Here is a 27,781-nt window from a genome sequence, read left to right on the forward strand (position 1 = left end):
GAAACATATTTAATTAATATATGTATGCATTTACATTTAATATACAATATATATTAAAAGAACACAGCTTTTGAAAGATAACTGTAGACAGACTATATAAAACAATGCTTGTCTTCTGCCAGTACCAGGACAATCAACATTCACAAATTTTACCTAGTAAAGCTCTGATTTGATTAGAATTCTAGGATTTCTGCTTCTGAGTAGTTCCCTGCCAGAATCGCTGTCTCACAGGTGCTGGCCCTTTTCTTTCCTTTCTCATCATCATTCACAAGCCTTCCAGCTCCTGAGGTGAGCCTCTCCCATCATTCTGCCAGTACACGTATAGGAGTTATGCCCCAGCCCTTGGTAAATGAGCTGCTACATATTGAGTTCTGCTGGCAGCCGCCGCTCCTGCTGAAGGTCATGCACCCAGGAGGGATGTCTTTACAATTTAATCCACTGTACGCCGAGCTCTGAAGAGAAATGCTCTTCACACGTTTCAGCATCAGGTCCTCCTGAGGATAAAGTGGATGTCAAGTAGGGTGGCCTACCTTGGCCAATTTAGGAAAGGAATAAATGCAGGTGAGGACAAAGTGCAAACATACATCCGGAAAAAACTGCAGAAGAGGTGCTACGCTACTGAGCTATATTTTGGATAAATGTGGATGTTTAATCACATTTACTCTAGAAGGTAGCAGATAGGCTAGGAAAAGAGTTTTTGTTTGTTCATTTGCTTTTTAGCTTGTTGTGGTATCTTTTAACCCAGCTCAGGCTGTACCAAGCAAATATGGCACTCAAATTGAACAGAAAACTTATTTTTCTAAGTGTCAGCTAAAAGGTAAAAGCAACAAACACTCTCTACAAATTACATATAGATGGTACACAGGTGCTTATGAAACACGGTAAACACACTTTATAGCACTGTGACAACTTATCTGTTCCAAAACACTGTTGTGAACTAAGGCAGAAATATCAGTCCAGAACGTATAAAACATGATTTAGCATTTTATACCATTATCCTACATAAGTAAATTCTGAAAAGACTTTTTTTTTTTTTTTTTTTGCATAAAATACAGTTTTTCTCATTCCAGTTTTTCTTCTTTGTATTTTAATAGGGGACAGAACTAGTGTTAAACATGAAACCCTCTCTTATCTCTTCCAATTTCTGCACATACAAAAACTTCTCATATTCTTGTGCTACCAAATGTATTGGCTTTGAAATAGCTGTATTATTTTTATAGAAGTCCAGGGGCGATTTCTGTGTGCATTTTCTTGGGCCAAGATCTAGTATTTGGTAGAGGTACCAGAGCTAGGCTCTGCCAGCATGTGAAAAGAAAACATGTACATGATAATCATTGGCTTTAAGGTAGGCTACAACTTCATCATCAATAAATGGTAATGGAGGTAAATTGAATCCAGTGCACTTATTTACACTAGTGCCATCTTAAAAGAGTCAAGGAAATAAAATTCTCTCTGTTCAGTGAGGAACTATGGTGAGTAAATTAGGATCTCGAGCTTCATAGGGTTTTGTAGATCCTGATTCAGCTCATCTACCTGAAAATTTGCCAGTTCATTCCCAATGTATTTTCTTCTGTTCATTCATAAATGTATCTGTCTCCCAGCTGGGCTTCCTGTTTATGTTCTTGATAAAGTCATTAGACACAAAATCCTTGTGTATTTACAAAAATTTTTCTGAAGATATTTTTTCCCGCTTAAATAAGACAAATGTTGAGTGCCTATCCTCCACTATATGAACACTGTAACCTGTCCCTATCACAAAACTGCTTCGGCAAATCACTGCAAATCCCACCAGTGAGCTCAGCTGTAACCCCATTGCTCTACATACTGGTCTCTTGTAGTCCTGTAAGCAAGACAACTCCTAAGCCACGACAGAGAATCTCAGTAAGAAATAAACTAAGAGGAGCCATGGGTGGTTTGGAAGGAATTATTTTGTCTTGACAATCTAAGAGAGGGGAAAATAAATTTAGGAATTGCAGCTGACCAAGTTCAATTTTGCAAAGAAGTAGCTGTTCCTATTTTAAAGATTGTCACTAACTTAATGGCTAAATGCCACAATGTCTCTAAGCATTTAAAATGGGTGGTACATCTGCTAGCTAGACAATAAATTGTTGTCTCTTCTGATCAGCCTTGCACCATCTCAAAAAACTCTCTTATGACGAAGACATGAAAAAAAATAAACCCCAGTCTCTGGTACATACCTATGCATCCAAGCATTTCTATTAAAATATCCAGAGCTTCTGGATGACAGTTGCTGTGCCTGTTCCTTGCCTCCTGTGGTCAACAACCAAGTACCAAATCAATAGTGAACCACCATATCATGGTGGATGTGGCTTGATCTGTGAAACATTTTCATCCCTTAAGTCCTTGTGTACTCTGTAGGAGCTCTTACTCATTTGGAGCTACTCCACAGAAAGGATATGCTAGAAATGCATGACAACTTACTTGTGAACAAATCAGTGCACCCTTACTGTGGTCCATCCTCAAAGCAATGTTGTCACTCACCTACTAGCTAACACACAGGTATTTCAACTCCTTTAAACAATGTTTACAACACAGTCATTGTCATCACCTGGAAGGAATGGAGAGAGGCAACATGGACTTACTTGTAATTAGGCCAGGCCTTTTGGAGAGGAGCAACAGGTCCCTGAATAATTGTTGGAATGAAGTTGCTCCTAAGGAGCCACAGTTGGGAGGACAGGAACATACCCTGAAAAAATGGAAAACCAAATCAAAATCAGTATCCTAGATAATTCAAGATTACTCAAAACATGGAAACTATTGCTATTGACTTTGTCTTGTACACTGTTTGTGCATTTTCTTTTGGTATATAAAATTTAGTCTCAGCTCATAGAGAGTGACACAATGCTATAGAGCCATTAGCTTTGGGTGACTGGGGCGCATACTTTGGCAGTCACTTTCACTGACCTCTGCAGAGTTCTGACAGCTCTGCCTTTGCAAAGGCTGCAGTTGGGATGCTCTTCTTAGAAGCACAAGCCTCTGCAGAACTCAAAATGGAAGATGGAGATTGACTATGATTTTTTCTATTTCCTTGCCCTTGCCAGCATTATGTAAAGACAGAGGGCTTTTTCTTCCCCCTTAACAATAATCTTTGGAATTATAGAAATCACTGATTTCACTTTTAATGTTATTATATCTTCAACGTCAGTTGCTCTAAGAACTAAACAACATATTACTGAGCATTTTTTAAGTGTTAAATGAGCTCAATTTATTATGGAGCCCTGTAGATTTATCTGTATAAACTTCCAAGGGACGTGTAACTCATAATCTTTCTGGGTCTATGATAATTTAACATCTGCTGTTTTCTTATAATCCTCTAGAGTGCCAGCCTATGTACCTAACAATATGTTTATAGTTTCATGTACTCCAGATGAAGAAAATTGCCAGTTTTATTTCAGTCACATATAGAAACACAAAAAACCTGAAAGCACTTCTGTATCAGTGAAAGTTATCACTGTTTTTCCAATTAAAATAATGGGATAGTAATTTCTTTCTGTTTCAAAAACCTGAAGAAAAATCGAGGCTGCAAATCACATGAACTGACCTTAACCAAATAGACATGCATCCATGTATGCAGCAAGATGAGTATTTTTACTTTTAGAAAAACACTATTACCATCAATAACTTTGGATGGTAAATTCCTTTTATTTTCTGCTAACAGTCCAGAAAGCAGGTTTATAAAATAGCCATTGATGCAATTTCCATAAGACCAGTGTCCAAGAATTAATGTGCCAGCAAAAACCAGATGCCTTTATATGCAGCTAGAAGGACTGCCCGTGGTGGCGTAGTCCTCCACAGAGGGAAGAGATGAGAGCTGGGACCTGGCTGCTGTCGGTGGGTATGGCTGTCTCAGCCATCTGCAGGGTAGCAGGGGCTCTGCAAGTGGCTGCCACGTTACATCAGGAATGTCTCTGATCTGGAAACCTCTCTTTTTGACTCCCACTGCTTTCTGGTGTCTTGACCATAGGCCAAAGTAGGCATGTCTGCTTCCTGCAACTGTTGTTCTCTGTCTAAGCATGCAGTAATTCTCAAGCCGTGCAAAATGGTAGGGAAATATTCTTATTTGTTTTTGTCAAAGGAAAAAGTTTTTTTGTGCAGGGATAGCTATTCTACTAATTCACTATAAGCAGGGTATGATTTCTGGGTAAAATAACAGGAGCCCATTCTTACCTGGAGATCTAGTTTAAAAAAAAATTGATTGTTTATTTTAATTTTTGTATTGAAAGAAAAGCATTTCAACATTTTAATTTAAAAAAAAAAAAGAAACAGAATCCTATTCACTAAGGAAATTTCTTCTCAAACTTAGAGAAAATCACAATACTAGACAACACTGTGTAATTCTTAGTCACTGTAATATCCAGAGATACTATAACTGTAATGCAATAGGATTTACCAGCATACACCTATTGTATCATCAGTCTGAAAGCTAAACCTACATATATATAAATTATTCTAATAAGTGGTAAGTCGACAGGGACCATCTGCTCTAGCTGGTGAACCCACTAATGTGATCCACCTGTCAGTATCTAGGTCATTACGTAGCTGTAATTGTGAATTGCTGTAATGTTTTTGGCACATATATAAAACCCCAAGTTGCACTAATAGATTGAACTGAGGTCTGAGATTAATGTACCTTTTTTTTTTTTGTTGGTATCCAATATGCATATTTACAATACTCATTAAGGCCACTGGGAAAATACCAAGGAAATTTCTTTCAGCATGATTTTGCAGTCTTCTTTTTAGTTAGAGGCATTTTAGAAGAAATTTCACTATATTTGCCACAAATAAGAAGACAAGTGTGGGAAGGTAGTTGTCATAAAGTATTGGTTCAGAGATTGTTTTAGAGCACCAGTTTTCACATTGTGTCTTCCTGTGTGTCTTTCTACTTATTGCCCCCTACTTTCTCTGTACCAGTCAGCCTAAAAACTTGCTAAAACAAACTGCTTTTAGCAGTAATGTCAAGACTCAGAACTTGGTCTTAATTTTTATATGAGATATTCAGATAAACCAGAAATAGTCTGACTAAGATTTAACCGCTTATAGCAAAGTATATAGTCCTTAAGAAGGTAAGAGCCAGCGCACCTTGAGCTTCTACAAAAGAATATTACAGTTTAGGTCATTTATGTCAAATGCACCTCAGAAAATGAAAGTTGTCTTGCTCAAATGATGCACATCATGCTTTTAAAAAGTGAAAGCCCTGATATCTTACAGTATACTTTTCTGTACTATGGCAAAAGCACTTAACATTTATACATATACAGACTACTGTTGTTTCTGAGGAGATAGGTAACATATCAGCATAAACCTATTAACATGTTGTAGTTGGAACACTGGCCTGAAAACTGGAACATCTCAGCTCCTTTTTTGGATGTGTAGAGATTATTTATCACGAACCTTTAAATGATCTTCAGTATTCGAAAAGCTTTGTTCCCCATTTATACATAAAACACTATACATTATCAACAATAGGGTTTCACCTGGTATAACCATTGCTTGTGATACTTAATGCACTAAAGAAATGTACAAGTATAATCCAGAGAAAACTATTCCAAAGGTTTTACTCTATCATGCTGCAAGTTATCCATAGGAAGTGTTTTAAATAACTTCCTACCTAGCTCTAAAGGGTACACATTGAATTCTTGGTCTGTGTAGAAGTTAAGGCAAGGCAGACACAGACACACAATAGTTTCTTCTTCTTGTGTCCTTTTCATTTCAAAGACAAAACTCAGTAGCTCCCAAGTCTTTCCATCTTCCAAATTTCCAGCTGAGCAGCCACTCTCCCAAGTTTCTCCATTTTCCAAATTTCCAGCTGAGCAGCCATTCTCTTTTATCCACTGATAATAAAATATCTATGATCTGGGCAGGGAAGAAGTGAAAAATTATCAAAGTAAAAGATTTTCTTCACAGACAAGCTAAAAAACAAATTGAGCTATGCTAGCTTAAATGAAAGGAGAATTAAGGAGTTCTGTACTGTCAGATCCCTGGAGCTCAGAGGGAGCAATAGAGGAGGTTATAAAGAAAACACTAAAAAAAGCGTAAGTAGGGGGAACTTGGTGACTCTAACTGGACTCCAAGAAATTTCAGTCTAATACTTCTCCTAAAACTTAAACTTGGAGCAGGAGATATTGGATGAACTAGTACCTAAATGTCTCCTACTGAATCCCAGTTGTAACCTCACAGAACAATGGGCTTGTTTCACTGCCAGGCACGTGCTCGAACTCCTAACTATTGACTTCTCTTTGGTGACAAATCTCTCTCTTCCTGTCCCACTCCTTTAGGATACCATAAACGAATCTTCAAATGGCTTTGGTGTAATCCCAATTTAGGATGAGACTGGTTTTGATAACAAAAAATAAACCATACACTCTTTCAAGAGTAAATTACTGTCGCTATTCATAGATATATCATGTATGAAATTGTGTCTGCATTAATAAATTGATATAAAAGGAGACAATCTGTTACTGAATAAGGTAAATGTTAATGCTTATATATCTATAGTATCTACACTTCTATTTTGGGACAGTTTTAGTCTTGTGTCCTGATTGAAATTTTCCCCAACGCTGTCCAAAGGCCAAATTGGTTCAGACCCTTATGTCTCCTTTAGGCAGATGTAGCACACCTAGAGCACATCTGGTGATAGGCTTCTAGTTTAGTTTCCTCCAAAAGGAACCCAGCTAGCATGAACCAAAAGACCTCTGCAAATCAAATCAACAAGATTCATTACGCCAGGTTGATCAGGGGCTTCATGCCAGAACTGCAGCACTGCTCAGAGTCACAACACCATGTTGACACCACCTTAGGGTTCATCTGCATTATGGGCTTAATCTGAAACAGGACTGAGTGTCCCAGCTATCCCCGCTTACTTGGTTTGCATGTTGAAATGATCTCAAGACACCTGAACTAGATTGCTTTCATATGAAATTAAACTAGAAGTTGCTCTCCAACTACACAGGGACATTTAGTCCATATGATGACATTAAAGCTACTGAGAAGTAAAAATAAATTCCTGTGTCCTGGTTTCAACTGGGGTAGAGTTAATTTTCTTCCTAGTAGCTGGCATAGTGCTGTGTTTTGGATTTAGTATGAGAACAATGTTGATAACACACTGATGGTTTAGTTGTTGCTAAGCAGTGCTTACACCGGTCAAGGACTTTTCAGCTTCCCATGCTCTGCTGGGTGCACAGGAAGCTGTGAGGGAGCACAGCCGGGACAGCTGACCCAGACTGGCCCAAGGGCTATGCCATACCGTATGGCGTCATGCTCAGTATATAAACTGGGGGGAGTTGGCTGGCAGGGGGTGATCGCTGCTTGGGGACTGGCTGGGCATCGGTCAGTGGGTGGTGAGCAATTGCATTGTGTATCACTTGTTTTGTATATTCTTTTATCATTATTAGGTTTTTTTTCTTCCTCTGCTGTCCTATTAAACTGTCCAGGGGAGGGAGGAGGATGAGCGAGCAGCTGCGTGGTGCTTAGTTGCCGACTGGGGTTAAACCACAACAATTGTTTTTTTGGCACCCAATGTGGGGCTCGAAGGGTTGAGATAATGACAGATCTGACCAGAGGATGTTAAAACAAATTTGTTATAAGCATTCATTATATTAGTTTAGAAATTGCTGGTCACAATGTTGAGTTACTTGTTCTCAGAGTTGTGTTATGTAACACCTTCCTTGCCATATATATTGTTTGTCAGTATTTATGTGCTGTTTATCACTTCTGGGAGATGGATTAAGGTTGTCGCTTTGCTGTACTGTGTAACACTAGCTTATGGTATGATAAAATTATTGGTCATGAGATCAGTCTCATATTTATACTCAGCATTGCTGTCACCTCTGTACTTTGGGAACCATCTATCAGAAAATAGTAGTAATTACACTTTTTACTTTTTCTCCTAAGAGACCCAGCCTACAGAGGAGACACCTCCCTCCATCTTCCCCTTCTTCTCCAGGCTAATTACAATAGCTCTTGAGAATTTTGAATATCCTTGAGATGTTCAAACAAGCATTTTCCTATTGCTATGTCTCCTGAATGTGTGTCAGGTCTTTCTTAGGGTTAAACAACTATTTATGAATACTGCGGCTACTCCAACCTCCGCAACAAGCACTGTCGCTACTCAAACCCTGGCAACAGGCACTGTGCCTACTCCAGCCCCTGCAACAAGCATTGCGGCTGCTCAAACCCCAGCAACAGGCATTGCAGTTACTACAACCCCTGCGACAGGTACTGTGACTACTCAAAACCCAGTGGGAGGCACTGTGGCTACTCAAACCCCAGTCAAAGGTATTGCAGCTGAACCAGAGAACTAACCTGTGCTGGTGTCAGTCACCTCTATACACAAGAAGAAACCTTGGAAGAGAAAGTCAACTCATTTAGAAAGGGATGATGGCCAGTACTTTATCTCTGGACTGACTCATGGATAGTGGCAAATGCCCTGTGGGGGTGGTTGCAGTAATGGAAGCTGAGCAACTGGCAGCTCAGAGAGGGAAAGAATGTACATATATATCAAAAGACAGGAAAAGTGGTCAAGATTAATTGGAATGTATTGGAAAGAGTAGGACCTGGACATGACATAGATGGTATGGAATAAGGGGTGGATACTGTCCGCTGGGGTGGGGCGAGGGTGAACAAGCTGCTGTGTGGTGCTTAGCTGTTCACTGGGGTTAAACCATGACACCCTGAAGTACCTAGAGTGGGAATATCAGCTTCTGAGCACCACTGTTTTGTTCTAGAGCTCTGTTTCTACCTGTCTAAAATACTTTGTCAATATAGCCATAGCTTCAAAGTGTTAAAATTTCACCTGAAGGTTGTTCAGTGCTGGGTTGCATTTTGGATTATCAAAGCTTCAAAACAGATTTTCCTTATTTTCCACCCCTAAGATTTCTTCCTTATGAAAGATATTTTGTGTACCTTAGAAATAATCTGACAACGGGTGGGTATTTCTTATCACTCCAATGTCTTTTATTAGTGTTCACGCAAATTCATTAGTTTTTAATCGTTTCTAACTACAAGCTCTTTGTTAAGGTAAAACATTGAAATGTTTGTGAGATATGATATCTCATTTTAATTAAAAAGGAATTAATTACACTTTTCTTTTAAAAAAGATAAAATTAAACACAAGCTAAAGGTATGCTTAATTAAAAGAGTACATGAGTTGGTAGACTTTACCTTCTTCTTTCATGTCATAGTACTCTTAAATTTCTTAAGTTTTCAGGACAGTAGCAGAAACAAACAAAATATTGCCCAATAAATAGAAAGTTACTGTACTAAGACAATGATATATAACACCTATTGGTATGTTTAAGTTGGTTCTGAAGTTATCTACTTTCATAAAGGAAACAGACTCTTAATCAAGATGTGGCATATAAGTAGAAGAGGTCCTGAGTTTCATCTGAAAAACAAAAAATAAAACAAGCTCTATTTTGTTGACATTTTTAAAGGGCCACTTTCAAACTGAAAACTACTGTTCTGCATGGAACGCCTACTAAATTTGTACTATAACTAGGGTGAGTTAATATTCCCTCCCCATTCTGCATGTTGTTTAAGCTGTCGTGGTCTTACTAATTGATCTCCTCTATAATGCTAGAGTCCACCTGACAACATGACAATTAGATACCAGTATAACTTCATGTCTTTGAGTTGTCCCTATAAATTCAAAAGCAGCGCCCAGGTGCAAAACATACTGAACACTTGCCTTTCTGCATAATCAAGGCATTCATTTGTAGTTTATATTTACTTTGAAGACCCAGGCAGTCCTCTCTCCCCTCTTTTTTAAATACATTAAAAATATTGCGAGCCTTTTTCAAATAATTATATATTTCTAAATAACCTCTCTTTAAAAACTATAACATGACAGTCTCCTTTAAAGAGTTAGTATTGTTACTACAAGATTTTAAATAGACTTCAGGAATAAAAATGTGTCTTGCCAAACATTTTAATCATTTTTTATTTTTATTATTATTTTTATTGATCCAATAAAAGAATTCCAAGATTTAATGAACCAGTGTGGAACTGAGAAGAGCTACAGGCATAATTTATTTTTTAGTTGATTGGTCAAACCACAGTTGAAAACTAAATATTTTTAGACATTTTTGGTGGCAGGAGATATATTAACTTTACCTTTATTAAATATAAATTATTTTAAAGCAAAGCCTCATTTCAAAATGGAAAAACTTCTCACTTCAAAACTGTTGAATCAAGATTTTTCAACTTTTTCTAGTTTCCCCTTTGCTTTTCTTCAACATGACAAGTTCAACACCTTCTTGCTTCAATGTTTCAGTTGGCCTAAACATGTTAAAATAATTTTTCCATTTAAAATTTTCCTCATTCCTAACTGAGAAACTTCAGCTCTCTGCTAGCCTATCATAAGATTTACTTCATTAAAGCACTGAAGTATATGCCAATTACATATAAAATAAACAGTTCTATTGGTTTCAGTAGGAATCTTCAGAAAGACATAGAAACATAGTGCTGAACCATAGTCATATATAAATACATGCCCTAAGTAAATATATTGATTTTGAAGTAAGTGCTTTAATTCCTCCTGATGTGACTATGTCATCAATACTTACTTTTTCCCCAGAAATGTTTGCCATTTGTAGTCTTAACTAAAGTACCTTAATGGACTTCTTCTGCAGTATGACTAATGAGTTCCAAAAGAACACACCTGTGATGGCCAAAATGAATTCTTCCAATATTTTTTCCTATATTTTTACATAGGAGAGAATTTTGGAGGATCAAACCATATGAGTTCTTCCGAATAATTATATGGAAATAGGTCTGGAAGGAACCTATGCTTAAATTTTACCTTTGAATTATTCTTTGGATCTGGGGAAAATCAATTTGAATAAATAAAATGGGTTGTGCATAGGTCATTCCTCTTGAGATTCTTAGTGTGTTTGAATCATCATGCTTCAGTAATCAGAGGTGTACAATTTTTGACATTGATTATCTGTTTAATACAGCAGCACTTGTTGATCCTTCAAGCAGCTTCAGGTTTTGAGCCAGTCATGCATTTTTTACTTGAAGTGAAAAAGTAGGCTCAGAGTTGTAGCTCCCCATTTTCCTGAGTTCAGAGCCTTCTGTAGCTGAGAGAGGCACTTTGCAAAGGAGGGCCATTCCAGAATTCTAATTTAGCATCTTCTTTTAAGTATCAGATTCAGTGGGAGGATCCTACAACCTGGCCCATGGATTTCTGCACTATATGAATGGGGTTTTTGGAGGAGAGAGCCTTCCAAGGAGTCTGAAGGACTTCAGTTCTCTAGAATTTAAAGTGAAATTTTAATTTCTTCTTTTTTCTGGAGCATAAAAGTCATAAACTGTGTTTCCACCCAGGTGATATCTGCCCTTTATTTTGTTTGTAAATTCATTCTGATTTTAAAAATTTATTCTGCAACTTTTATACAATACACAAAATATTTTTTCTCACTGGCCTGTCATGATGAATTTTTGCAATCCTGTTATTTTGTGGCAATCTTCCACCTCCAGCTATACAGTTTGGAAATATTTTATTTTACTTTAATTGGTAAATCAATGAAAACGTTGCTTTTCTGACATCTCAGACCATATGAATCATTTTTAACATCCTCAAAGTGCTGCCAGGTATGGACATCTTATGCCTTCTGCCTGTAACTTAAAAACAAGTAGGGGATGTTGGTTTATTTTGTTATGGCAGACTAAAAATGTTGTAAGGCCATAGTCTAGGTACTTTAGAGATATGAGAATAAAGGTGATGTATCATGAGAGAGAGGATTAAGCCCCAAAAGTACTGAAACTTTACTTATGTGTTAGTTGCTAGATAATTTTTAATCAAAGTCACAAAAATTCTCTTGGAAATTTTTCCAGCACCTCCCACAAGGATTACGAGGCTGTCTTCACTAGATTTAAGGGCCAAAAATTAGTCCTTTAAATCTGATGTCAAACAGCCTTAAGTGTATATGCAATAGATAACTTATGAAGGGACAGTGGGCAAAATTATATAAACAAAAATAGTAGCATTTCAATATTTTGGAGTCTGATGGCACTCACATCATTTGTTTTCTACAGGATTTTTGTTAATAAATGCTTTAGTGCAGCTTTCTCCATTGTTCCATTCCATGCAATATAATCCAACATGTTGAATCTATATAAAACTCTAAAAGGGAACATCTCATTATTATAATTTTAACCATATTGATAATTGTTTTTCTTTCTGCTACTCAATTTTCTCCTTATGTGTTTGTTTTGTTACTTCCTTAAAACACTCCAAACTCTGTTTTTCCTTCTCAGTGAGTCACTAGGTAGAAAGCAACACTTTAATATAGTTATAGAAATTCATCTTGATCTCACAGAATTTTCAGATTACTATGAATAGGCAAGATATTGAATTCAACACTCAGGTTTCAAAAGAAGACAAATCTAAGTTTAATCAGTTAATGTGCACTAAACTGGTATAACAGTAAAATTTCTTAAAATGAAATATGATGAGATTCTAAGTCAGATCCCTCACCATTTTTACCATTTGACTCCAAAATACCAGAGGTGGATATGTCTAATGCTAGGCAGGGATAAATTGGCAATCAATCATCTCTATCTAGTAACCTTCTGACAAGAAGATTTCCTTCCCTCATATGTTTCTAGATAGATAAAACTGGTGCTTCTCTTTTTACAAGAGCTGATTAAGCAGATAAAAGAGGTAAAGTAAAAAACAGTTATAAGATTTGGTAAAACTGCAAAACCTTTCCATGTAAACCCCATAGTTTCAATGTGTTTTGCTGCTCAAGTTCTTATGTCTTTCCCAACTAGTAATATCATACAGGTATGGATGAAAGCCCTCTAAAAATTTTCACAATCAAGAGGAAAAATGGCAGATTAGGTCAACCAAGATACTATAATTTGGCTTATCTGAATTAAAGTATGGGGAGAAGTTAAACAAAATGATTTTCACTGGAAAACAAAAATGTTCAGTGTAACTAAAATAAAGCCTACAGTGTATCAAGGACTGATGAAGCTCCTACCTTTGCAGTTCATGTTTCATGGTGGTAAGAGTCTTAACATTTGCTGTAAGAGCCTTGAAAATTATCTTCTTTCATTTTGAATGGAAGTCAATAAGAATAATCCCAGGAAAAAGGATTATTCATATTCAAAGTTGCAGGATCAGGAAAAAAAAAAAAAAAAAAAAAGACATGTATAAAGAATCCGGACAGAGGCAATATTTTTTAGTCTTCATTTATTTCTACAGAAATCAGTACCAGAAACCCAGACTTATTCCCTTGTCCAAGACCAGAAATTAGCAGAAATACTGTGCAAACTAGTTTAATGAATGGACAAAGAAAAGGGAACAACAGTAATGAGGCTGCATATGAGCTGAAAATTTTGGAAAGCAATTTTTCCTTTCAGAAATGAAAAAGTATTGCATCTCTCTCTGTCTTACTCAGCCTAGCTGTCATGGTGGGGCTGATGTCTTCCTTTTGGTACCACAGTGTGTGCGAGCCACAAACTCCCTGACTTACATGATGGTAGATTAGTCTTTCTATTTAACTGCTCCGTGTTATTATGTATGCAAACAGCCCCCAAAGTAAAAAATACAAGTGAATTCAAGCTATACTCCTGTCTGACTTCAAAGAAACTAGTCAATGTGACAATTACACAAAAATGCTGGAAAGAATGCTATTTCACCACAAGGATGAAAAAAAAAGTTCCTACCCACCTGAAGTCTTACATGTTCTGTGTTAATCCTCCGCATTGCTATTAATAACCTCACATACTACATAATGTCAGCATATTTCTGAGGTACATGTTTCTCTGCAGACAGCCTCAGTTATGGTGGTGTCTTCGTACATGTACATATCAGCATTTTTTATTTGACAACCTAAATACCTTAGATGTGTGCTAATTAAGAAAACCTAAATCATAACTGGAGAAATTGCAATTGCTATCATGAAAGTGTCTCCTGCTTTTGGGGGGATTCTATCAAGCCTAAAAGCATTACTCAGGAGTGTACAGAGTTGTTTCTTTGGCAATCTGAATGACATTGTTTGAGCTTTGTCTAAGCATAAAGAGTAGATTCCTTATCTAAAGACTCCTCTTCAAAGGTTTCTTATTCATTGGCCTTATTTTTATTATAGGTCTATAAAAAAAATTAATGCCTGGTTTCATAATGCAAGTTATTCATTTTCTCCTTCACTAAATCAGCTATATTAATTAAATATTTAAACATCTTTATTACATTCTGTAACATTTGCAGGTATTGCCAAAACAGCTTTCTACCTTGATCCAGCTATATAATGTCAAAGAACAGCAAAATTATTTTGGTTCACAAAATTACTGTGAACCAAAATACAGCCTGGAATTCTTAGTGCCATACCTCTGCCCTCTGTTTAAGGAATGTTCATTTTTGATAACTGATATAGATTAAGTCCTCTGTCTAGAAGATTAGACTGGATGATAATGCAGGATTGATGACTTGCATTGACTCTGCATATTAGATATTACCACAGAATATTTAGCTAAATGGGATTTATGGGTAGTGGCTTAATTGTTTTGACAGGATAATGTTGAATGAACATTTTTTATCAAGTTTTTGAAAGCATATTGTGCCACACAGTGAGATATGCTGTGGCTGGCATACTGCAGATATTTTCCACAGTAGAGGAAGCTTTTTGCAATCAAATGCTGCAATGAATAGATAGAAATGCTGCAGCTCAATTGAAAATGATCAGCTAGTTCCATAAGAACAGATGGAATAAATGCTTATGATATTAGGAATCTAAAACATCTATTTAAGCTGAAAAATCTGTACATAAAATTATAATGTTTCTGAATAAAGTAACATTTTTTTTTATCTCCTTTTTTATTCTGAGCTATGGTGCTCAGAGAACATACATCTGTTTCAAACGAGGTCTGAGTACCTTCCTTCACTTTATAGCCAAACATATTTTACAACCTACAAGCTAAGGCTATGCTGTAGTGTAGACAATACTTAACATTGGCAACACTAAATTAGAATCAAAGAATCATAGAATCATTTAGATTGGAAAATACCCCTAAGATCACCATCTCCAACCATAAACCTAGCACTGCAAAGTCCACCACTAAACCGTGCCCCTAAGTGCCACATCTACGCATCTTTTAAACACCTCTAGGGATGGGGACTCAACCACTTACCTGGGCAGCCTGTTCCAGTGCTTGAAGCTCCCATTCTTGAGGGTGAATACATTCTTCTTTAGGGGTAAAAAGCCCTTCTGTAGGTGAGAGGGCTCCCATGAAGTCTGAGGGGGCATGGAGGATTTGAGTGCCCTAGAAAGGTGAAAACACATAGAAGTCAGACTTGAGAGTCTGAGAAGAAACACATAAGTTTTCTTCATCTGAAGAAGATGCTTAGCATCCAGTTTTTCTAGCAGGTAGCCTTCTAAAGTCAAAGGAAAATACCAGCCTAAATTTCTTTCCTCTCAAGAATATTTTCTGGACTTCACTTTGCTAACTAAGCTGGTGCTGAATAATGCCTGGAGAAAGACTTCGGCCATACTGTATGATACTTGTGTTCTCAGTTAAAAATTGAAAAACAAAGGCAGTCTAAAGAACTTACTTCTGCACATAATGTTAACTATAAGGAGAAATCCCTATACTTCATTCATGCCAGAACAAAATGCACATCCTCTGAGTTTCTGTTATTAATTGCTTTCATGCCACAGTGGTTCTATCCTTGGTTAGCAAGTACATTTAAACCATTACATAAGGATAGAAGTGAATAAAATAGATCAGTATGATACAGAAGACTGGTTCCCATGAAACAATAAATTTAGGGTATCAGAAACAATAGAAAATTTCACAATACTGTTTCTTCTGCAAAATAGTTTGATCATACTGTACTTCCTTCACTTATAGATGATAATATAAAAATATATTAACTGGTGAAATTAAAAATGGAAAACAAGGAAACATATTAATACCATATATTGAAGTCATGCAATAAATAATTGTTGCATGAGTTTTGTAGTCCACTCAACTTCAGAATGTTAAAGTTTTTTGATCTGGAGCTTTTTATCTTTTAGATAAAAAGATGGCTGTTTAAAATTCTGTCTTATCTAACAAAACCATCATTAAGTGAGAAATCTGTAAATCACACAGAAAAGATACTGTAGAATACCTTAAAGTGTTTCTAGCTTTAAAAATATCTAACATATTTTCCACCAAAAATATTATATAGATGTGACTGCAAAATATATGACAACACAAGCTCTCTGATTAGGTTGTTTAATACGATGAGTGCACAAGACTTTTGATCATAGCACAAAGGAACTTTTATTTAAGTAACGATCTGAAGATGTGTTTTCAGTATTATCTGAAACCACAGGTTTTTAATTTTTTCTACACAATTATCCTTTGATATTTCCAGAGTCTTGATAAAGGAGATAATGACTGGGAAAATGGAGAAAAAGATACTGAACTTTCTGTTCAAAAAGGATTTTTAAGGAAGATGCTTTTACTCTGATTCAAAGCTATCGTACAGAAAAATAGTATCTACCAGCTCTGAATTTTAATAATGAATAGCCATGCCAGAGGCTACTTTTGTCAGTCCCTCTTGTACCTGGCTACTTTACATAGTTCTGAGCTCTTCAGTACATCAAAGTGAGTATGAAATCTTGAAATACAGTGGATAATCTCAGTGTCACTGCTTGATTGTAGTAATGGAAATGCTTCAAGTGGTCATTTCTGTTGAGCAAAGATATGAGGAAAAGCAAAAAGGATATATTCAAAGATGTTGTATGAATGGCTAAAATGCTACAGGAGTGCATCATGATTCCTTACTGTTTTTTTGCAAACTTTTATTTTATAGAGGGCAAGAGTAAGTAGCTCAGCTGCATTTTTTTCCATCATCCTCTGCTTGGATTACAGCAAAGAAACAAAACACACAATTTGAAAAAAAATCAACCTTTAATAAAAAAACAAATGACGACAAAAAAAACCCACTGCAGAAAATTTCAGTGTTCCTTTGACTATCAAAACCATCTGCTCTCATCTCCCTGTGTACATCTTCCATGTAATCACTGCATCAGTTTGGAGGCTCAAGTTCAACAGAATATCACTTTATGTTCTGCTTTAAAAGCATCGAACAGTGCTTTGAGCAAAGTGGAACAAAGAATGAAAGAGAACCAGTTTACTGGAAAAGAACTAGTACATAGCTATGAGTTTACCAGCAAGCTCTGAACAGACAAGGTCCAGAGCTTTCAGCTCTGACTAGAGCAACAGAGGTTATTCAGTAATTATGAAAAGTTATCCCGAATAATCAGTTTGGTGCTTTATGCAAAACATTCCAGTGATAACAGTGCCTGTAGATCTTTTCACTCGTTACAGAGCAATAGTAGGCATTATTTTTGCCTTCTTAACGTAAACTTCAGGAAAGGGACAAACTACTGTCCTATCTCTTCCCATGGTTCTGTACAGTTGATTTTTCCAAAATACATTGTTGAGGCTGGCAACTGGTAAGGGACTGCTAGCACTAAAGACAAGCTCATGACAGGCTCTAGCACTAGAAAATTCACTTTAAAATCATGTTGAAACTTTCCAAAGCTCAATGCTACCAAAAAATTATAAAGCTAATATATGATTAGGAATGCATTAGAAGGCACATTTAGGAATCGTAAAATAATAAAGTATATGATCATCTTGGTAGATGGAAATGAACGTGACTTGGGTAATTAGAAAATAGAAGCTTTATGAGCTTTCTAAGTCTCTTATAACTGAATCCAGAAGACCATCACAGGGAGTTTTGAAGTGTCTGTCAATAAAACAGAAACTAACTTTGGGCTATTTCCTATAAAAGTCACCTGTCATTACATGGGGGGCTGACAATATTTTGGAAACAAACTGAACTGTTAAGGATGCAATATGAGTTACTAGTGAAAACAAAGGAATAACTAAAAGATCAAAGTGGATTGGAGAAAACAGATTTGTTTTAAATTGAACTGTTTTAAAAATGAATAGATCTGTGGAGTCATACTGCCACCACCTTTACAGACATTAATGTAACATCATTTAACTGAATATTTGGCAATGCCTCGGTAAAATTCCATCACAACATATTGCATCTGAGCCATAAGTGTTCAAACTCCCCAGCCTAAATGCTCCCGTCATTCAGCTTCTCCTTGAGGGCTGATATTACAGGGAAAATAAACCTGCATCTACACTGCTCCAGTAAAAGAGTGTCTATAAAGTCATTTCTCTGTAGTCTAGAGAGGAAAAAAATGGTGGCCCTTCTCCCAGTCATCCTCTTCATGATCAACCCCCTTCACCAGTCTCCAGAGAGAAGATACCCTTTGCAAACCAATGGTTGAATCCCTCACTGAGGTAGTTGTTGTATCTGCCTGCTGCCTCCAATCACTGTAAGGACATGGTGCCATGTAAACATTCATCACGACACATGTACTCCTGGAAGATCAGAGAAGCTGACCCAACATTTAAACAAAGTCAAGTATAAGGAAAAAGTAAAGTTTCTGAAGCAGTTTTTGTCCTGTTTTTTTGATTTCCCACTTTAATTTTCATAAAACACTAGAAAAGCCCCATTCAAGTCCCCAAGCTGGAAATGCCGCTCCATGAAAGGGTGTCCCAAGAACACAGATTTGGAAACCTGATGTCTCATGTCCTTTTTCACCCTCTGCCCAGAAAGTCTGTCAGGGATTTCAAGTCACTGACAGCTACTGTACTGATCCCAAGGGGTTCTTACCATTTTAATTCTAAAACAAATGAGAAAAGCAAAAGAAAGAACTGTCACTAATTTTGGACTTTCAGATATATTTCCTTTTTTCTAGTTCAAATAGTAGCTTAAGAGCAGGAAAAGCTCTCTTTTATCAGTGGCTCCTGTGAGCTCACTTGAATTGAGTCAGGTCCTATAATATTATCCTCTAGTTACTAAGACTCAGAAGCAGCTGAGACAAGGATGATTCACTGAACACTCAATATCATCCTGGTTCACATCAGTGAAGTCTTGTGGTTGCAAGAGAAATGACAAGAGCAGCTGTGGAGGTGTCCTGGTTTCAGCTGGGATAGAGTTAATTTTCTTCTTAGTAGCTGGTATAGTGCTGTGTTTTGGATTTAGTTTGAGAATAACGTTGATAACACACTGATGTTTTGGTTCTTGCTGAGCAGAGTTTACACTAGTCAAGGACTTTTCAGCTTCCCATGCTCTGCCAGGTGCATAAGAAGCTGGGAGGGTGCACAGCCAGGACAGCTGACCCAGACTGGCCAAAGGGCTATTCCATACCATATGACATCATGCTCAGTATATAAGCTGGGGGAAGAAGGAGGAAGGGGGGGACATTGGGCATGATGGCGTTTGTCTTCCCAAGTAACCGTTACACATGATGGAGCCCTGCTTTCCTGGAGGTGGCTGAACACCTGCCTGCCCATGGGAAGTAGTGAATGAATTCCTTGCTTTGCTTTGCTTGTGCGCGCGGCTTTTGCTGTACCCATTAAACTGTCTTTATCTCAACCCATGAGTTTTCTCACTTTTACTCTTCCAATTCTCTCCCCCATCCCACTGGGGGGGAGTGAGCGAGCAGCTGTGTGGTGCTTAGTTGCTGGCTGGGGTTAAACCACGACAGGAGGTCACACTTCCTATCCTCTAGCTGTACTGATGAGACCTAAAAATTCCAAGAAATTAAATTCGACATGCATTTAGTTCATACAAATTCATCACAATAAAATTTATTTTCTTCAGAATGCAGTGCCTAGTTAAAAGCATGAGATTTAGTGTCCCTGGCCACTCAAGCCCTCAGACTACCACTTGGATACTACTGAGCAAGTAATGCTGTACTACAGTCCCCTCTAGTCCTAAAACTTATGACAATGTTCAAATGATATTGGGTTAAATAAAGAAAATCAAAACTCTCAGAAGGGCCTTATATCCTTTAAGTAGTCTGAGTTTGTAGAAGAAAAGATCAAGAAAAAAAAAAGAAATTATTCCACTTGTTCGGGTTTACTTCTTTCTGGAGCTAAAAAAAAAACAAAAACAAAAACAAAAAAAACCCCAAACACATCTGCTTGGAATCTGACAGCTGTGGATTTGTTGATGTACAAGCTCAGCATGAATCCTATCATAATTTTTTCTGCCTACCTGAGTGTCTGTCATATTCCTATGGCACTTTCAGGATTAGGTTTTACTTAGGTCCAAGGCTTTAGCTCTGCATTAAACAATCAAACAATGTGTTTCACCAGTTAAGATGGGGTGGGGGACGAGTGTAATGAATGTCCTAAACAGCTCTTGGGATTGCTAAAGGCGTCGTATCTACTTAGAGCATCCAGACTGAAGATGCACACAGATGTGCTTAATGTCTTTTTATGCTTTGCTAGCATAGTTCCCATAATAATGCAGCATCTGCCTGGTGACAAAGACACTTCAGTGGCACAGAACAGACCAAGAAAGAAAAAATCTCTTATCTTTTAGTTGCACAAAACACTTCAGCAACTGCAACACGGTTACATAACCTACTTGCAGAGAGGGAAACATGGCCAGATACGGACTGCCTGGAAAAATTATCCTGAAATTATATTATGGTCCAGGGACCATATATTACTTGACAGGGAAGTGCCTGGCAACTGCTATGCAAACTCAGCAAAGTTGTACACACATTTAAAAAAAAAAAACAAAAAACAACCACAAACAAAAAACCAACAAGAACAAAGAACAAAAAAAAAGAAAAGCAAACAAATAGACAAAAAAAACTTTGGCAATTTTCTGAGTGCTGAATTAAGACTTCACAACCTACAGCAGAGTTAAACAGCTCTGCAGAATGTCCTTGTACACAGTTTGAAAATATTTTGAAATGTTCTGAGTTCCTTTTAAACACCTAGCAACTTCTAGCAAAATCTGTCTGGCTGAGCATGGAGAGTGAGGACTGAATCATAAAAGTGAACAAATATTTCCAGCACATATTCTGGAAGTGATAGCAGTCATGATTTTAAAATGCATGATGCTTGCACAGATGCCTTTTTGAATCCTGCAAAAGTATCATGCCATATAAAAATTATCTCCAGTGTTTTCAGCAACTGTGTTTTTATGTCTGATTGAGTGTTCAGTAACTACATAACTAACTACATAAGTGTTATAATTTTAATTTTCATTCAGTCCTTTTATAAACTTCCTTTAAAGTTTGGCTATGTGCATTGCTTTGTCAGGAAAAGTATCTCTACTTCAGCATTTTAACTATAATTAACGATGACACTCACCTTGATTGTTGCCAAGTTTATATTCCCTAAGAGATGGAACAAAACACACAACGTGTGAATTATTTATACTTCCATATGGAGGCTTATTGTTAATACTTTCTCAGTAATTCTTAAGCGTTGGATCTTAATGAGGAAATGTAGATCACTGGTGCGTTTAGTTCAAAATATAAACAGAAGCATGTATCCAAAGAGATTAAAATGCTATTGTACTTCAAAAATGAACAATAAAGAAACCTTTCTTCCTGTCAAAATTGCTGTGACAGCTTTCAGAATGCATCTATACATGAATGCCATATAGTCTTCCTTTGAGCAATGACACACTGCCAATATTTTAACAAGAAGATTCCATAAGTTAAAAATGGAATCTGTTGTCTTGTGGTATCCCTCAAATGTCAGGCAATCTATGAACTATGGCAGGTTGAAGGAAAGACAGGATATGGATCTTTACTTTCTAATTTAAACAGATCTCATGTTAGAGGGGAGGCACAGCAGCATTTGATACAGAAGCTTTAATTTATATATTGGGTGGAACTGGTGCTGTATCTTGGAAGTAGTACCTCACGTGGGGTTAGCAGCAGCTCAAATGTGCTTTGGATCTCCTGCAATTTGTAGAGAGAGAGCCCTGAACTCCCTGCAAGTACTGTGCATCATGTTCTGCTAGGTATCAGTTCAAATTATAGCTAATACTCGGCTTTGTTTCTTAGAGCAAAACATTTTCTCTGCATTGCTCTTCAAAAGTATCAGGGTATTTTTCAGTTCATGTGGAAGTAGAGAAAACAAGCTTGATCAGAAAAAAAGAGGAAAATTCTTCTACTTTCTGTACTTCATATCTACACAGAGATATCTAGATATATCATAATATTTATATAAGATATTTCTGTCATATAGATGTTTATTCTGTCCCTTATATATATAACATGCATAATTAAACTGCCCTTAAAATCTTGTTTGCCCACAGTTTTCCTGGACTAAAAGGAAACAATCATTTTTACCTACATTTTTCATCAGGGTTTCATTTCATTTCATCCTCCCCATGGCAGGAGAGTCAGACTAGATGATCTTTGAAGGTCCCTTCCAACCTAAACCATTCCATGATTCTATGATTTCTATTGTTCTTAGGTACTTGGGACCCAGAATAAAACAGCACATAACTTGTGTAAAAAAACAACACAGCATGTGAAAAGAACTGCAAAGTCTACCTGAAGTCTCTGCAGAGGAAGAAAGCCTTTGGAGAAGAATTGTCATTCTCAGCACACATAGGTGTGAAAATCACAGGCAAACACTTTGCACAACATAGACTTGCTGTATTGTCTGATTTCTTGCCAATGATGTTTCTTCAGACCATCTCATCTTTTAAAATACACCAAATGATAGAAGAAAAAGTTTAAGAAAAAGTGGATGCAGCAATTCTTCCCAGACTACAGGACAAATCAAAGCCTTTTTCTCTTTCCTGTACTTTTCCTGGCCTGTCTCTGTATTTGCAGAGTATCACACTGACAGTACAACTCAGATGTTGAGAAGCGAGGCACTGTATGAGTTTTCCATATATTTGCTGCCATCAGGTGGGGCAAATGAGAGGATTTACACAGTGTTTGTCCTTTCCAAGTCGTATTTTTGCCCCAGTCATTGGAGAGATGTCAAAACCATACAACTTAACCTGACTCCCCAGCTCACTCCCCTTAGGTACTATTTGATGAGGGTGGATTGCATGTTGTCTCGCCCAAGTGGTTTCAGCCACTCTGTCACAGCCATCCATTCAATATTATTCTAGTTTACATAGGAGGGAGCATCATATCCTATAGCAGCAGCTAGGGAGAAGCTCTGAGAAGGAGTGACATTTTGGTCCTTTTTTGTTCCTCTTTTTCTCAGACAACATGCTTAAACTGAGCAAGAAAGATGCAAAGCTTTCTGCAGATTTCAAAATACCATTTGGTTCTCCAGCTTTAATTAATTTGTTTTGTACTCACTGTCTGTGATAAAATAGAGGAACTAAGATCAAGCAGCATGTCAGCCTGAGCAAAATTGTCCTATTTCAACCGTAGTAAGAATCTTCTTCCATACTATATGTGTCCCAGAGAGCTCTATCTTAAAATTGACTTGGTCTTATGGTTTTAAATTTCTGTTTTCACCTTTATATATATATAGTTATATGCTATTAATTTAGTTATCACAGACTGGTGATCATTTACTGGTTGTAAGACCTTTTACAATTCAAGAATACTTTAAAAAAGTTTAGAAAAAAGTTGGAGCATTGAGAAGATGTAATCTTGGTTCCTTGTTGAATTTAGAATAGAATAGAGTAGAGTAGGGTAGAGTAGAGTAGAGTAGAGTAGAGTAGAATAGAATAGAATAGAGTAGAATAGAATAGAATAGAATAGAATAGAATAGAATAGAATAGAATAGAATAGAATAGAATAGAATAGAATAGAATAGAATAGAATAGAATAGAATAGAATAGAATAGAATAAAATCAGGTTGGAAGGGACCCCAAGGATCATCTGGTCCAACCTTCCTAGGCAAGAGCACAGTCTAGACGAGATGGCCCAGCACCCTGTCCAGCTGAGTCTTAAACCTGTTCAGCGTAGCGGAGTCAACCACTTCCCTGGGGAGATTATTCCAGTGATTGACTGTTCTCATTGTGAAAAATTTACCTCTCTTGTCCAATTGGAATCTCCCCAGGAGTAACTTGTACCCATTACCCCTTGTCCTCACCATGTGACTCCTTGTAAAAAGGGAGTCTTCATCTTCTTTGTAGCTCCCCTTTAAGTACTGGTACATGGTGATGAGATCACCTCTAAGCCTTCTTTTCTCAAGGCTGAACAAACCCAGCTCTCTCAGCCTATGCTTATACGGCAGGCTTCCCAGACCCTTGATCATCTTGGTGGCCCTTCTCTGGACCCTCTCCAGCCTGTCCACATCTTTTTTGTATAGCAGGGACCAGAACTGTACACAGTATTCCAGGTGTGGCCTGACAAGCACTGAGTAGAGTGGAATAATGACTTTTTTCTCTCTGCTGGTGATGCCCTTTTTGATGCAACCCAGCATCCTATTGGCCTTCTTGGCCACAGCAGCACACTGTTCACTCATGTTGAGCTTCCTGTCCACCAGGACCCCCAGGTCCCTTTCCGCAGAGCAGCTCTCTAGCCAGGTGGATCCCAGGCTGTGCTGCAAATCATAGGACATCTAAACTGTAAGATGTTGCCGCTGCAATTGGCCATAGTTAGGATAAACATATGTTGAAGAATGGCAGTGTTTCTAAGACTATGTCAAAATTCAGAATTAGAATTTAGATTTTAATTTTACAGTCCATAATCTAACATATCAGTTTTGTTTCTCTCTTTACCTTCTCCTATATTGCTCTCATGCTTCAATTTTCCTCAAAAGCTCTTTCCTTCTGTCTTAAGTATGGAGCCCAGTCTCATAAAGTAAGAAATGCTAAATAAAAGTTTGCATGATTATTTAGACCATAAGGGAACAGACAAAACAAGCTTGAATGGCATTTTCCACTGATAATTGTCTACAAATGAGAGCTATGTATAGCACTTTAGAAATCTCAGATTGCAAACAAAGCTAGTAAAGGCTTAAGGTAATATGTTCGGGCTCCTGACAGAGTAAGCATTTATTTAGGATTTTAGTTCATATCAGGGCCGTGCTTTTTATGTGAGTCCCTATTTATTGTGCCTTGGTTTATTTGGCACAGAGACCTTGGACAGTATGAACTGGATTCCATACAGATGAAACTATACTAGAAGAAACAGTTCATGAGCATATCTAGTGCTCCAATCAGTAATGGACATTCAGCCCAGCTAGAATTAGCCTCTGAGATGCAGTCTGGATTTTAGCTTTAAAAATTTCCAGATCCTTCTAACCCTGGTTACTCAAAACAGTCCTTTAAATTTTAACATCATATTTTACTTATTCTTTTTATTTAAATCCCTGGCATTTTTTTTTTTAAATTGAAGAAGCATTGATGTTATAAAGTAAGACAGAAAGAATTAAGTGAGAGAAATGGTAAATTAAGCAGAGTACATGCCCTATGAATCTAATATAGAACTATTCTGTCACATTGAAAAAGAATTTTTAAAAAAATACTGATACAATTTTAAGGGAAAAAAACCCCACAACCACATAAGTCCCTTTTCTTGACATTTTTTGATTTGACATTTTTCTAGAACCTTGTACCTTGTCTATTTTTAAAAGTCTTGAGAAGGGAGACTACCACTACTTTCTGTAGTAGATGTTCTAATGTCTTTCCCCCTCTTTGTTTTCTTTTTTCTTAATTTTATTTTGGGTCTTTTGTATCCTTTTTTCACCCCGAATAATTCTTCTCAACACAAAATGTAGATCCTCTTTTGATATTTGTAGATAGTTCTCCACTTTTTCTCACTCTTAATACCCTGTTATAAATCAGACTCTGTAATCTATAAGTTTGCGCTAGGAAAACTCATGGCTTTGAATGCAGTATTGCCTATGTGATCTCATCCATTGCACTAAGCATTATAGAGCAGTGATTTATTGGAATAGGGAAGCCAAGTAAATTCCCTGTCTAGACTAATGTAATTGTTCCCTTGTTCTAAAGGTTCAATGATTTCACGGCTAGTCATTCCATCTCTTTTCCCTACAAATGCATGCAGATACCCACAAAACCAGCAGCTTTACACAACATACATTTAACTTAATGGAAAGATTTTCTTGACTTGGTATGACCAAATCTTTATTCCCTGATTCAGTCAGGAAATACACATATTCTACATATGTATGACTTGCCCTGTGCATACCTAGAAGAGCGAATGCATAAATATGAGATAAAATAACTGAAATCCATAGAGAAAGTAAAATTTTTTTCAAGTCTTGCATTAACACAATTTCAGTAACTCAGTGTAGCTAAAGACAAAACATACCATACTGAAAACAGGCTGATAGGCAGCTTTGCTATTCCTTTCTCCAAAAGTTAGGAGATAAATGCTATACACACTGAGACCAAACTGTCTAAAAGAAAGCACTGTGTGCGTTACACGTCACATCTTGTGTGTGCAGTTATACAACTTGTACCTCCACATAAAGCAAGTATTGGCGAATCTTATGATGCAAAATCTATTAAAGAAATTTAATGATTAACAAGAAAATACATTACTTTCTGAAAATGTTATCCCAATAGAATTTGCCATTCCATCTAATGTTCTGCTTATACATTAGACAATGTTACACAGTGGGAGACTGTAACTGCTTAGCTTTATGAAATTCAAGCATTCCCATCATTAACAGTATGGCTGTTTATATGTGCAAAGTTAGTAATAGATGTTTGCTAGACAAAGATTAAGGAAAACAAGAGAATAAATGAGGAGTGACTTGAAAATAAATTCTTGCCAATCTCAATTTTCTCTTTGTAAATCCATGTCTCTTGGACAGGTGGAAGTGTCCTAGATGTACATGGAGGAAAGGCAGAACTTAGACTTATATGGTCAAATTCTGCTGCACACTGATCTGCTCTGAGAGTCAGTCACTCCCTGAAGTAAATTCGTAATGTAAACTCTTTGCTGAGTACTGTACAATTCAATGAAATCATTATATTTTTGAACTTTATTGCTTTCATCAAATAAATGTACTTTTGAAAGATGCATCAACTATGGTCTAGAATCTCTATTTAACTTCAGCTTACAAACTCCAAATGCATCTGTTTTGACTATAGCAGTCTGGGTTGACTAATGATGCAGACTTTTTCCCATAACTATATATTGAAGTTGGGCAATCAATGGACGTGACAAGGAGGCAATTCTTCAGTTACCTAGCAATACATTAACCTTACTATACCAAATGGTAAGTAACCTGAATGCATCAGAGGTTCTTAGTAGCAAATAAGCTAAATAAGAAGGCAACATCCAGAAACCTTTCAGTCTCACAGAGAATTCAAATTGATTAATAGGAAAACACATAGCAAACCAGCTGCCAATATCTTCAAAGCTGGACAAGGTTTAGCAGTCCCACTGTGACTTCTGTAGAGTAGCATTCCCAGCACAACAGATACAATATATTATAATTAATTCAGTTGAAAAGAAAAGGTGAATTTTAGAATGCATTTTATTTTCCTCTCTTTTATGCTTCAGCCTACCAGAAAATTGAAATCTCTATCTCTGGCAGCACTGTGGCAGACTTCCAGCTTTATCTTAATGAAGAAGGAATTATTTTTGACAGAGCTCTGGTTTCCAAGTATCCCAAAATCCTCTAATTTGTTTACCTGAGGTAGAGAGGAAAAGTAAGGATGGAAGGAAGAGCAGTGAATCATACAAATATTACTCAAAAAGGATAAAAGAAAGTGTTCTATGGAATAGAAGACATGAGTATCTTATAGCAGAAAAGTACTTCAATAACCTTTACTAAAATGCAATGCTTGAAAATTCAACTTTTTATTCTTAAATAACACTATTAAAGGAATAACAAATGAATGTCACCAATTTTGAAAATCAAATGAGAGTGAGAGGAAGCTGGAACTCTGAAATGTAGAACTACTGATTTAGACAACTTCCTTAAATTTACATGTGGGCTGTTGATTTCAAGGAGGACATTA

The 27,781-nt window shown here is 36.9% G+C and overlaps 1 protein-coding gene across 1 annotated transcript; it reads right to left on the reverse strand.

Moving 5' to 3' along the window:
• On the reverse strand, positions 1-27,446 carry LOC148057424 (uncharacterized). The gene is made up of 5 exons (XM_087736635.1): positions 27,326-27,446; positions 15,157-15,288; positions 13,008-13,075; positions 2,604-2,707; positions 1-494 (listed from the first exon to the last, which is right to left on the reverse strand). Exons 2-5 carry the CDS (start codon positions 15,253-15,255, stop codon positions 424-426), a joined length of 342 nt encoding a protein of 113 aa, XP_087592761.1. The 5' UTR covers positions 15,256-15,288; positions 27,326-27,446; the 3' UTR covers positions 1-423.
• Between the last annotated feature and the right edge of the window lie 335 nt (positions 27,447-27,781).

This window comes from Nipponia nippon, unplaced genomic scaffold, assembly GCF_047370975.1.
Source record: "Nipponia nippon isolate SJK-2023a ecotype South Korea unplaced genomic scaffold, ASM4737097v1 scaffold_1, whole genome shotgun sequence".
NCBI lineage: Eukaryota > Metazoa > Chordata > Aves > Pelecaniformes > Threskiornithidae > Nipponia > Nipponia nippon.